Below are 14,429 nucleotides of genomic sequence, written 5' to 3' on the forward strand. Positions count from 1 at the left end.
TCTGTTTCCACAAATACTTACAAAAATAGAAAAGCGTCAGATCAACATCAACGGATTACATTAAACTAGGTATATTTTCCTCATGATTTAAAGGCAATGATTTGGGAGTCCAAATGATAATCAAGGGCCCAAATCCAAAATGCCTTTACGGAAAGAAATGACCCACCACAATCACATCGAGCTGAAACTCCCACCATCTGCTGCCGGTACTACTAGACTAAGAGAGCTATGACTATGACTACTTAGTTGGAGACTTGAAGAGTTTTCCCCTTTTATTTTCTCTCCATTGGTATCATGATGCTGGTAACAGGACCCCAAACACAGTCCCATTCCTGTCCCTAAATACCTGGTTACTCTGGGCCCCATATCCCACGTGGGAGCACAGCATGCCTTTCCGTGGTTTACATTCACCGCTGTTCTTATGCCCCAACATGATCTTCCCCAAACCACTAAGCCTTGGTTTTCCTTGCTGTGACGGTGTGTGAGTTAATTTAATTTGGTCCAATCACACAATTTCTACTAATTAACTAGATGAAACTAAAACAAGAATCTATGTCTTTAACTCATAATCTATGTCACAAAATTTGGGTAGACTGTATTGAAACCCAAGACAACGTTCTTTAGTAATTTTTAGCCTTATGCTCATTGTCTGTTTCAGTTTGCTCATGAAGGATATGCATATGGAAAATTTAGTTGTTGAATGTTAGCACGGAGATTCTAATAGTGTTTTGCATATTTCTTTTCCTCCAGTTCGAATATCACCATAAAAAATAACTTCAAATAGTAGAGTCAAGAGTGCCATTACTTTTACAACCAATGCTGCATCTATATGTATATTTTCTCACCTAAAAAAAATGTATATTTTCATGAGATCAGATGGGAAGAGATCACACTCTGAGATATGGTGGTCACCATCAGTAGAGTTAACGTTTGATATGATGGGGAGTGCTGGGTGGGTCGCAGACTTATCAGAAAGTTGACAGAAAACTAGTTCTTTTCTCTTCTCAATAATTTCAAGGGAAGAAAAATATAAAGAAATTAAATAGAAAATATATTTAAAACTGAGTGAACGGTGGAGTTGCTGAGAAGGGTAAGTGGGACAATGGCAGAGCTGTTATCATGCCTCCGAAACACTACTGCATCGGGAAACAACTCCCGCGCTGTTTTAGCGCGCCCTTCTCCCAAAGGCCCAAACGACAGCGTTTGCAGGCCCCATCTTCCACCCACCAGCTCTCTCTCTCTCTCTCTCTCGGTGAACTAATCTCAGTGAGACTTATTATCCAAAAAAAAAAATCTCAGTGAGACTGAGAAAGAATCCCCCGCCCGATACCACGTCCTGTCTGTAATTATCCAACACTTGCTTACCCTGGTTTTTCCCAAGTCTCCCAGTTATAAACTTTAGGAGTAACTGTGATGGTTTAGATTAGTATGAGCTTAATTATTGGGTAGATCGAGAACACCGCAAATTAGGCCTGGAGTTTCTGTGCTCTAATATATTTATGCTAGCTCTCCGAAGTATATATCAATTCAAAATTGTCGTTTCATGTTCTGTTATAGAGTCCTGTTTTTTTTAATCTGATGGATTAATCTCATCTCTAATGATTATGATCCGAATTCGTTGTAATTCATCTCAAATAAATGAATTAATCTTTGATAAAAAACATTTCTTTTGATAAGAATGCATGTCAGTTCAACTTTTTACATGCACTGTTTATTTACCATATTCTGCAGTTGTTTCACTATTTTTCGTTGGAAATCTGTGTTACCAATCTGTTCATCTTTTGATAGCTAGGTATTCAGTCTACTGGTGTATATTTTCTCGGAAGTGATCAATCAAGCTACAACTAGTCTTATCTAGCCCTAGCTACTACGTACCATACATTATAATTAATAGCGGGCTACCCCCCTCCATTAATAACAAAAACTCCTCCTACGGTTGATAACATTGACTGTAACTTGTCTTGTCTGCTGTTATGTACTCAGCAAATGGTAGTTTAATTAGTTTTGATTTACAGCTACCGCTCAAACAAGAACTAGCTACATTAGGCCAGCTACTGCTACATTTTGAGGATCATCAGGACTAGTGCGTACACGTACATACAACAGGCAGGAGTCCTCCTGAGAGAGGATTTAATTTGTCATCACTATCAATATGATTCTTCTGTGAAATTGTTAGGGTTTTAGTAGTGATCAACTGATCATGTTATTCTTTAGTAGTGAATGTGTTAATCACCAATTTTTCCTGTTAGGCATGTATTAGTTACTTAAATAAAGTCAGGTGATTAATTAAAGTAAGCCTTTAACTGTCAAAATTATTATTAGATATTTTATTGGTAATAAGTTTCTAAATTTAAAATTAGAAAGTTTGTTCGGAAAAGAGGCTGCTAAATTTAATGGCATATGCACACAAAGAAAGTTGCTCCGCAAAGGAAAAGGTCCATGTACCAACATATTCGTACCAATCAGCAATAGAATGCAAGATCATATTGGATTTTAATAGAATGGAAATTGGAAGTTGATTCGTTTCATGGCATAAAAAAAGAGGAGAACGAGATCGGATATGTTCCTATAAATAATTCGATCAACTCTGAGTCTTTGTGTTTACGCTAACCCTCATTCTCTCTTGACATCAATCAAATCCGATTCTTAAAAGCTTAATTTAATCAGACAATCAATACTTTATTCATAACATATAGTCAAATAAGCTCATTTCTAGCTTAGTGTTAGTGGTCGTAGCTGTGCGCTGATTGAAACCTCCATCTAAATATGTTCTTTACCCTTAAACAAAAAGACAGAACTTTCATTGACTCGTTGCTTGCGACTCCTCAACCGATCTTTACCTTCATAATTGTAATTAGAGGCAAATAAAAGTGGGAATAATTTGCCCGCTGGCTTTCTAGCTCGCTAATCAAGCAAAGCAAATGATAATTGTGTTTACTGTGCTTTCTTAACACTTTGTGCTAAGCAGCTGGGTGGGGACTAATTATCCCAGATAGGTACCACTAATCAAACTTAATGTGGACGCTGTCTTTCCACGTACAGCTTGTTAGTTTGGAATCTTAGCCAAATCAGGGTGCATACATTATCTCTTTGGATGTCCTGCAAAGAGTTTGATTGGTTGATTAACGAAGCATATATCAAACTTCCAAATTAGCCAAACTAGGGTGCATATATTCTTTCTTTTTTCCCATGCGTTCATCGGTGGTGTATCTAATTGTGGCTAGATTAAGGACGACATAGCACGAAGATAAAGAGTTTGGATTTTGTTATATAAGGTGTATGATTAATTATGAACCAAGCTTAAGTAAAATTTCGTTTGTTGGGTATGATCTTTAATTTCCTTCATCTACCATAGGTACTCTATCATAAATTACGTGCATTCTTAAGGCAAAGGATTGTTGTAATTATGTGTGTTATGTGTTTGTATATGTATATTTATTTTTATATGAATACAGTGGATCCCTGCGATTCAAATTTGTGTGAGGTTTCCATCGAAAAAAAAAAATTGTGTGAGGTGAGTGAGTTGACAGGAACAGCTAGCTCATTCATATGATGATGAGAAGATGCGATGTGATAGGGAAAAGGCAGGCACCAATAATAGACACGGAGAAAACTATACAGCAAATGCATATGCAAATCTTATTCGGTACCTTTGGCATAATCTAATCTTAGACTTAACTACTTAATTAACCACGGCCTCAAATGAATATCTTAATTAGTACACTCGACACCAATTAATCTGGTAATGGTAGAGTCCAAAAAGAATAGAAAAGAAAAAAAATGCAATGACGCACTAATTTGTTGAAAAAATTTATGAATTTGGAAAATTATCAGTTAAGTATCTAAACTCATATAATTATTAAAAAATGTGTCATCATATACTATTTTCTTGTTCTGTCATCCTCGAATTTTCCATTTTTCGTCAAGACTAGAATATGTTAATCTTAAGTTCGAACTCTTCTAAATGAGACAGTCGAACGCCGACCTCTCTCGTTCTTCAAGTGGTACGTGATCATCACCAACAATATAATTTGGTGACGAAGATAGTGTTGTTGGCCATCTGTGAGGCATATGGGAAGAAGAGAATAGCGAAGATCGAAGAAGCGAAGAAAATGAAAATGTAGAGAGTTGGTAGTCAAGATTTAACTTCAAATATCAAAATTAGAAATGAAAAAAGATTGTTGAGATGTGAAAAAGTCTTGTTTCAGTTGTAAAATAACTTTTGTCTTCATTAACATTAAGGTTATTTTACTAATTACATTTATTAAGAACACAACGACACATGACCATAAAAAAAGCTTTGTAATAGAAAGTGGTATTCGGCGTCATAATAATAGAGAATTGTGAGTTTGTATACTATTTTGACATTACCTTAAAATTTTGGGGACTAATGATGAAATTGTTTTGTTAAAACAATTTAAGTAATTACTTAAAAAAATACGTGTGGCGAGAGACGTGACCAAAATGACAGTATTGTGACATAAAATAGTCTCAAATGTCATGTTGATAACAAAATTTGAGATTATTTACTATATTGGTAGTTTTATGAGTGTCGGTATTATATTGACTTTGACACTATAATTTAAAATGCATAATTTTTTTCTAATTTGTTTTAGGACGAGAATTTGCCACAACACACAACGAATTTGAGGTATGAGTAATTATTTTGTGTACCCGTCATACCACGTGACACTACTATGTGGTGTACTTAAGTAATCATATTACGTCATGGTATAATTAACATATATGCGGTGAAAATGAAAAGAGTTTATTTACATATAAGAACTAATAAGTAACTGTCGTAATAAAAAATAAACTTGAGTTATTAATCAAATTGTGGTGTTACTAATTTAAATTAATTGTCCTTTTGAAGTTGGACTTAATTATTATGAGACTTGGTGCGTAAGCTTTAACTTGAGTTGCATATTCTGCAGGGGATTTACTGTACTCATTTACCAGAAAGCCAAGAAAAATTACGAAGTCTAGCTATTTAGATAAGATTAATTATCAGATGAGTGTGAGATATTCTGTGAATATGTAGGAGAAGAAACAAGAACAAGCTGACAGCAGATATGGTCAACATTGTTTGGGAGCGTCTGAGTTACTGAGTATATCAAAGTGCGAGTACTGGTGACACTGGTGTATGGGGAAGAAGCAAGGAGCAGTGGTGGGTGGGTGAGACTGTGAGTGAGTGAGCACAGTAACAGTGAAACAGTAATAGCTCAAGTAGTGGTACTCTACAGTTGAGCAAAACACCCGGATACTGGAGTACCAGAGTAGTACAGTCTCTCTGTGTCTGGGTGAGACGTCCAATCCGGCATTCAGATTTATCTGGGAAGAGAAAGCTAAAATCAAGGACAGGTGGACATGGCCCCCAAGTACTAGTAGCGCGCATCTTTCGGGGGTATTCTAACCTAATAGAAAAATCCAGGACCATGCAGTAGGGTCTCTCTCTCTCTCTCTCTCTCTCTCTCTCTCTCTCTCTCTCTCAGAGTTTAAAAGTTAATTATCTGGCCGCGCGCGTCGTGCTCATCTTAATCGGCGATCGTCGCCGCCTGCTATTTTCTGCTCTTCCTCCCTCAAGCGATTAGAGTTCGCATGAAATCGGAAATCCTCACCTATTCTTATCTGAAGTGAAGTATTTATACCCCATATATAATTGTTGCATTTTCTTAATTTCCTGCTCGATTCTTGGCTTCTTTGGTTTTTAGTCTCTTCTTGTCGTGCTCGCTTGGTCATCCCTCTTCTATCTTAATTCTTTGCATTCGCTGCATGCGTCACTCGAAATCAGTCATATCGTACACACATGCTTGATTTTCCTGCAATTCAATCTGCACATTACTTTAGTACATTACAGTAGATGAGTAGAACCGTACCTCACGTCTTAATTTACTCCAGCAAAGGTAAATTATTGTTTAAATTACGTTCATAAATCATTATAAGATTCCTCGATGAGCTTGTTCCTGAGGGATGATTACTCCGTACTTTCGCAGATAAGCAATCAATTAACAAGAAAGGACACTGCTTATCTTCGGAAGTTTGAGAAAGCTAATATTCGAATTCGATACTTCTCATCTAGTTTATGCTTAATATCGACACAATAATTAAGGGACAACAAGTCGATCAAATGTCTTTTCATTATAAATTCTTTCAAAGACGTGTCGATTTGTCATCAGAGCTGCTGAGATTTCTTACTGGCCGGGATTGGTTCGATGACTTCGATCGCCTCCATGGGGAATATTAAGGATATGGTTCATTATTAGTTCATGTTCGTATATTGCGACTGTACTTCAGTTGTAATCTGATTTAATCATGTAATCAGGCAATGATAAGTGTTCGAATTAACAACTAACTAATTATTGGCTTGTGATCTTACCATTCGGATAACATACTATAGGGCAGAGTGAAAGATTTGATATTCACAAATTAATTAGTACCCTAAAATTGCGCCAGTCATTAATCTGCTTTGGTTAATGAGACAAGGTTGAGGGGGCTACTCCTAATTAACGACAGGTGCGTCCATAGTTTTATTATAACATAAAAGATAGTAGCCTGATTTGAACTTGAAAGCACAACAAGTAGAGATGAATTTTGATCATCTATAGAAGATTGATATGTTGCACCAATAGTTAATAGAGAGATCGACAGAAAAGGGATAACATATTGAATTGAGAATGAAAAGGCCAGCAAGCAAATAAAAGAGTCAAAAATCTTGATAGATCCGTGAAACAAAGGTAAATCAAACACTGAGAAGGAAGAGAGAAACATGGAAGAAAAAACGAATCTTCAATATAATTTAATCTAATGTCTCGCCTTATCGCTTAGCTAGGTCTTCTATAGCGATCGTCATAGCTTGCTTTCCACCATTTTCATATACTTCTTTTTCTTGCAAAAAAGAAAACTAGACTCTTTTTCAGCCACGTCTCCACCCCCCAGAAACGGAGCTAGCCGCTGCTGCCGGTTCGACCCGCCCCCCATCGGCCAATTCCACCCCTTCATCTTGATCAGACTTCTTGTCAGTATGCAAAGGAAATTCTTTGACGGTCAGAACATCCCTTATTCTTGCCTAGTTTTCACCTCCCTAGTTCCATGCTTCAATTGCACATAAATATTATTGATTCCCATTTACCTTAACTAAACCATATTATTGCTATGCTTTAGAACTTAGGGTTTCATTTTCTTGCATCATTTCTAGTTTGGTCTGATTTGCTTAGGGGTTTCCTGCGTAAATTATAGCTGAAACAATTAGTCGGTAGGTTGTTTGAGTTGGAAATGGAGGAATACATTAACAATAATGAAATGGATCATGAGAGTCAAGGCACTCCCAGAGGAAATTTCCTCTACGCTTCCCCAAATCTTAGAGGTAACTATGGTAGAGCGTCTGCCAGTGATCATAATCAGCAGATCAGCACCTTTCATCTTCAATCAAGCGGGGGCGAGTGTTTTCCGTCAACACAGCGAACTGTGAAGACCGAAGCAGCCGGTAGTACTTCCCAGCATGCTCATCAGCACCACCACCACAAATTTCATCATCCTCAATTTCCTTCCCCTTCATTAGTATTGTCAAGAGGGCACAACGATCAGCTTACGGCTCAGCAGCAGCAGAACATAGAAAACGATAATGAAGTGGAGGCCATCAAAGCTAAGATTATCGCCCACCCTCACTACTCTAACCTCTTACAAGCTTACATGGATTGCCAAAGGGTATATAACAATACATGATTCTATCTAGCAGCTAGTTCAAACTAAAGCTTGTTTCTAATATCTATTCGTGCATCTTACTGGATGTATCATTAATTATACTTAGGTGGGAGCTCCGTCTGAAGTTGTGGCTCGTCTCTCAGTTGCGCGCCAAGAGTTTGAAGTACGACAGCGATCTGCAGTCAGTTCAAGAGATGCTTCTTCAAAAGACCCAGAACTCGATCAGTTTATGGTGATTACGATCCGGATGTCTTCTGTTTTTCACCTTCATTTTTATCTCTTTCTTCTTACCTCGATTATAATTTGGATAACTAAACTTGGTCAAACAGGAAGCTTATTATGATATGCTGGTAAAGTATCGCGAGGAACTAACAAGGCCCATACAAGAAGCAATGGATTTCATGAGGAAGATTGAAACTCAGCTTAACATGCTTGGCAATGATAGCAACAGTACTCCTCTACGCATCTTCTCGGCCTGTGCACTAGGTAATTAAGTAGTTAAGGATTGAATTGCATCAGACACTAGATCTTAATTAATCACTATCAGACCAACATCTGATCTGATCTTGATTCTTGAAATGGTAGTTTCGTTAATATAGTCGAACTGTTTGTTTTGTCTTCCTTGAGTACCGTAAACTAAACCTGTCAGACATTTCGTTCATCCACAACTTGGTGTCAAATCTGGTGTTAAAATTTACGAAGAGGAAGAAGATCAAGCCACAGCCACCTTAGTGTACGTGTATCTACTAGTTTAAAATATTAATATGGATATATATATATATATCTATTTTTTTAAAGAGAATATCGACAATAAATATCATTCATATTCTTAAATTATTTATTTTTATTAAATTACATATAAATACATGTGTATAAAATTAATTTTTTTACATATTTTATTGTATATATTATATACATTAACGATATTTTATGTTATTCGAAAAATATCTCAGATACAGAGAAAATAAGATATTTATTCTTAAAATATATCGGTAATTTAAGAAATTTAAAATATCTTAAATATATCAGAAATAACAGGTATATTTTAAGCCTTATTGATATACCGTACGTAATCACGAGCTGAACAGTGATTAGTTTAGTTTTAATTAATCATTAGCCTAATCATATTATAAGATTTCATTAAAATATTTGTATGTCCACATTCGGAAAGAAAGGAGTAGCAGGTTAAGACAAACGCACTTGGATCGAGTATTATACTAAATACTGTACCATATATAAGTGGGTCAATCTGGTTAGATTCACGGCACCAGTGTGACAAATCTCGATCATTCTTACTTGAGTTACTTCTCTTGTTAGGGTTTTGTTTCTCTAGGGTTTGTGGGATTTACATATACCATGTTTGCCTAGAGGTGGAAATTGCATTATCCTTGTGTTCATTCCCATTCCTTTCTGCCTACATAAAAAATCTATCTCTCTCATTTTCGAGTTCATCATCCTATGTTTTCCATTGGATATACTTAAAATGGTATTTTTCTTACATTAAGTTTCTCTTGGTATGCTATTTTTATTACACAAACTTATGAATCAACACAACATTGCATCCCTATAGGAACTATATATAATGTAATGAAGAACATAGGATTCTGTTTCAATCAGATGCACCTTGTAGCTAGACGAAAGCCAGCACGGACATGTATGTCAGCATTCTGCATTCATTCTGCATTCATTTGAGAATTAATACCACCTTCATTTGAGAATTAATACCACCTTCAGATTTGACATCTCTTACCCTAAAGAGAAAAGGTACAATAGGAAAAAAAAAACAACTCTTGCCAATTTGCTGAGGAAACTACTCCATCTGTTAATCTCAATTGGTAGTGTGTTCAACTGGTTTAAACCTTGCAAATCATATGCACATTTTTTTTTTCGATGATTATTTTGTAATTTTTTCTACTTCCATGTCCATCATTGTTTAATTAGCTAGTACTGATCCAGTTGCTTAATTAGTTACTATATATGCTGGCTAGCACGGATAGTAGTCAAGTAATTCTTAGTAATTTGGTAATAGCTTCTGTTTGTTAGACATTTAAACCTACAGTCTTCATATCAATTTCATTAACCGGCTTAATCCTTGGTCGACAATATAAGTAATGGATGTCGTGGGCACTTGTAGCCCTAGTGGTGTTTTGGCCTCTCCCATTTAAAAATCAACCTCTTTTGATTTTACAAGGAGGGAGAAACTTTGTGAGGAGCTAAACGCATGTACTAACTGGGACTAAATTCCAATTTCCGAGATCTATCTTCTGAGACTGTTTTGAGTCTTTAAATCAACTGATCACTTCTTTTGCCCATCTCGACTTTACTCTGCTTGTGTCTTACAACCTCATATTTCAGAATTCTCTTATCTTTCTTTGGCATATAGAATTTGGGATCGTCTACAATATCTTGAGGTATAGAATACCCTCAATTACAACTTTTTGAACTAAAATTATAATTTTATTGAATTAAACTTACAACATGTGTTTTTTATATTTACAAATAACTATACAAATTTACTACATTGACAACTATTTGTTCATAAATGTTATAAAAATATTATAGGTGAAATAATTATAACTAAGAAAACTATATTTTCCAAAATATCAACCTGATTGCCACAACGACGTGATATTGGTAAATAGGAGTATCACATACATTGAGGTACCTATTAGATCGATGAATTTGAGTGATCGACATGTCCAAATCAAATCAACCAAAGATATAAATTTTAGTTATCTTACTAATCTTTTTGGGTTTATTTTGTTCTATAGATCGATTAAAAATAGGTTTGATTATGCATTTTGTTATGTATACGTACGTAGGAGTGGAAGATGTGGCTTGATTATATAATTAATGCTACCAGTCTCTTCTTGGTACTTGGTTTAAGATTTACATATTATATGAGCGTACACAGATAAGTGTGACGGAAATGTTTCGTCTGAAGAGGAGCAAGACAACAGCGGTGGAGAGACAGAAGTAGCCGAGATTGATCCAAGAGCTGAAGACAGGGAGCTTAAGAACCACCTTTTGAGAAAGTATAGTGGTTACTTGAGTAGCCTCAAGCAAGAACTTTCCAAGAAAAAGAAGAAAGGTAAATTGCCCAAAGACGCCAGGCAGAAGCTTCTCAGTTGGTGGGAGTTACATTACAAATGGCCATATCCTTCGGTACCTTGCTCTTCGACTACCCTTTAACAGTCTTTTTATTATTGTAGGTTATGTTGTCAGACTAGTAATTAGCTCATTCATGTACAATGCAGGAGTCGGAGAAGGTTGCGTTGGCCGAGTCGACAGGTTTGGATCAGAAGCAGATAAACAACTGGTTCATAAATCAAAGGAAGAGGCACTGGAAACCATCGGAGGACATGCAGTTCATGGTGATGGATGGCTTGCACCCACAGAACGCAGCAGCCCTCTTTATGGATGGCCACTACATCGGAGATGGTCATTTCCGGCTTGGTCCCTAATCCCTCGCATTACACATTAATTAAGTTAATAGCCTGCCTGTTGTTGGATTACTTATTCATGTGTCTGCTCAAGCAGTACGTGAAATTAAGCGAGTTGGGCGGGCTTAATTATATAGTTTTGTATCGGAAGACTAAAGCAACTGCAAAGTCCGCAAGTCATAGTTTGTGATTGCCATCGCTACAGTTGGTGTTGGGTTGGTAATGTTCAACTTCCATTGTGATAAGAGGAGTGATATAGGGTCTTATAAATTTTGGTTTTAAGGTCTCATAAATATTGCTCTTACAGCCCTTAAGGCTTAATCCTATGTGTCAAACCTAATTACATGGATATATTATATCATTTTTAAATTTATGCAATATTATTGTGAAGTAAAAAGATATTAAATTCACTCTAAATCTAATGGTTTTTAAATATCTAAATGTTATAATTTGTTCTCAAATCTATTTTTTTTCTAAAATATATACTTATTTTTCTTTTATTTAAAAAATAAACAAAATAAACTCCGGTAAAAAAAATAAAAAATATGTACTTTTTTAACGCATATTTATTAGAATATGTGAATATATATATAGTGAACACATTTGATATATGAGTGTCGTCTTAGCGTGGGCGTGTTTCTTTCAAAATGAGTATTTTTTAATTATTATTTAAGTATTTTTTCAATTTTCGTTTAATTATCATTTTGTGTTTGCTTTCTGATACGTCTTTTGATTTCTGAGTGTTATTCTATTGTGGGCGTGTGTTTCTTTCAAACTGAGTATCTTTCTAATGTAAGTATTTTTTCAATTCCTACTTGAGTATCTTTACAATTCTAATATGAGTATCTTTTTGTGGTTGTTTTCTGATGTAAGTGTCTTTTTAATTTCTGAGTGTCATTTTATTATGGGCGTGTGTTTCTTTCAAACTGAATATCTTTCTAAAATTTCTAATTATATATATATATAAGGGCGCGACCCTATATATAATTCATCGCCAAAATATATAATTTGTATTAAATATATTGTGTAATTCTAACAAAATTTATATTGAGTTGATGATCAGCAGTAAGCCGTATGATTGTGATTTTCTTTTGATCTCTCAATAGTACTATCTATAGCTAGTATGTAATCATCCTATTATTCATGGGACTGAGATCCTCTTCTAATACCATTTCTCCTAATATTGCCTAATAAACAAATCTTAACCATTCATTATTAATTAATGGCTAAGATGAGTCCAGTGGTTCATAAATGTCTCCTACCCTATCACAGCCAATTCTCTCTCTCTCTCTCTCTCATATCCCAAATACTCTGTTCGATCGTGTGCTTTCCTTTTAGTGTGGGATTATGACGGATTCTATAATTGATGTTCCTAGGAGCTGAGAAATGATGCTCCAAATTATATGGCCTCGATTGTTTTGTAAATGATAGAAACCGAGCAGAAGTTGCAGTAGGCCAACACAACCGTGAAGTAATTTGATACTGAAAAACCAGTGTAATAGCCATGTCATGGTATCCCGAACACTATCGAACCAATAGTTGGGTCATTATAATCAATCAAGTATAAGTGAATGCTGCATCTTTATGACTGGCCACCAATCCATGCCTTTGGTTATATGATGTAGAGAGTGATATTGTTTAGATGACCAGAAAAACACCAGAGAGATTGTAAAAAGTTTTTTCGCCAGGAATCGAACTCGGGTCTCCAGGTTTATGGGCAGAAAAACCAAATATCCTAATTGCAGATGATGCCGGAGACGAGGGTTTATGGGCGGCGGCAGATGTCCATCTCGGCGTCCCAATTTATTTTTTCTTTCAGTACGTTGTCGAAGAGTTGAGGATGAGAGAGAGAGAACTGGCTGTGATATGGTTGGAGACACTTATTAACCACTGGGCTTATCTTGACCATTAATTAATAATAGATGGTCAAGATTTGTTTATCAGACAATATTAGGAGAAATAGTATTAGGAGAGAATCTCAGTCCATTATTCATGGTGGTGGAAAATCTATGATTTTACGTTTGAAGATATATGTTTATATACTATGTATCTTGGTGTTGCGTTGGTAATGCTCTACTTCCATTGTGAATGATTATAACACTTTTTTTTGTTATTTAATAGCATGCCTATTTTGGAAAAAACCTTGTTAGAATAAAAAAGGACCGGCATATTATTTATATTATTATAAGGGAGCTTCTATTCATACCTCTTAAAATGGCATTTAGACCTCCATTTTTTTTAGATAGTTTTGACTTAGTCAATACATATGAAATTACCAAAAAAACATATAACAATAAAAATACAAGAAGGGAAATAATTCATTACTTGACTATTATAAAATATAAATGTAGATAATTATCTTTTATATTTATTGCTAGACAATCCAAAATAGGATATCAAATTGCATTAAATGATTTAATTGATTACCTTCTTTTTTTATAAACATTATTAGTCAAAAATTTAATATAGTTGATAAACATCAAATTGAATGTGGACGATTTAATGTGAGCCAAAAAAATAAAACTCGTTCATTAGAGGTTAAAATATTTCATATACATTGATGAACAAAACTCGTTAATTAGAGGTTAAAATATTTCATATACGTTGATGTTACTATCAATAAATGAAAAATATAGTTTACCAATTTATTATGAATTTAGAAAACGAGTGGAAGAGTGATTGAATTAATTCGAGAAAATAAGTTGTGTGATTATTATGTATTTTTCGAGTTGTATATAATAAATGAATTTGAAATAGAGTAGGAAATAAATTAATAGATAGTAGTATGATTTGATATATGAAATTAAATAAGGGGCATTTTAGGAAAACTTTGGAGGTCTAAATAGTATTTTAGGTATCTATAAGAGTAAAATTGAGGTCTACTGAGTAAGGAGGTCTAAATACCGTTTTTAGAGGTATGAATAGAAGCTCCCTATCCAAAGTTATGTGAAGTTACAGATAAATCATTGCATCATATACTAATTCAAAATTGAAAAAAAATATAAATAAGGGATAAAAATGTAAAAATAAAAATAAAAACAGAATAAGAAAAATTATTTTCTCTTCCAATAACTTCCATGTATTGCAACCACCCCACTATCTCCACTATTATTAGTAAAATCTCTATTTAAAAAAAATAAAAGTTTATCACACTCATCGAATATGTGTTGTTCTAGTTTAGATTAAAAACCTCGTTACATTTACTCCCAGCCACGGAGTATTATTTATATCCTAATATTTCTATTTTTTTCATGTTTTACCATATTATCCCTCTTGTATTTTTTT

The 14,429-nt window shown here is 34.8% G+C and overlaps 1 protein-coding gene across 1 annotated transcript; it reads left to right on the forward strand.

Moving 5' to 3' along the window:
* The first annotated feature begins 6,761 nt into the window (after positions 1 to 6,761).
* On the forward strand, positions 6,762 to 11,465 carry LOC126782359 (homeobox protein knotted-1-like 2). Its single transcript, XM_050507588.1, has 5 exons — positions 6,762 to 7,704; positions 7,808 to 7,933; positions 8,031 to 8,187; positions 10,616 to 10,866; positions 10,959 to 11,465. The coding sequence occupies exons 1-5, from the start codon at positions 7,273 to 7,275 to the stop codon at positions 11,163 to 11,165; spliced, it is 1,173 nt and encodes a 390-aa protein (XP_050363545.1). The 5' UTR covers positions 6,762 to 7,272; the 3' UTR covers positions 11,166 to 11,465.
* The last annotated feature ends 2,964 nt before the right edge of the window (positions 11,466 to 14,429 follow it).

Source organism: Argentina anserina, chromosome 2 (genome assembly GCF_933775445.1).
Source record: "Argentina anserina chromosome 2, drPotAnse1.1, whole genome shotgun sequence".
In the NCBI taxonomy this organism is placed as follows: Eukaryota; Viridiplantae; Streptophyta; class Magnoliopsida; order Rosales; family Rosaceae; genus Argentina; species Argentina anserina.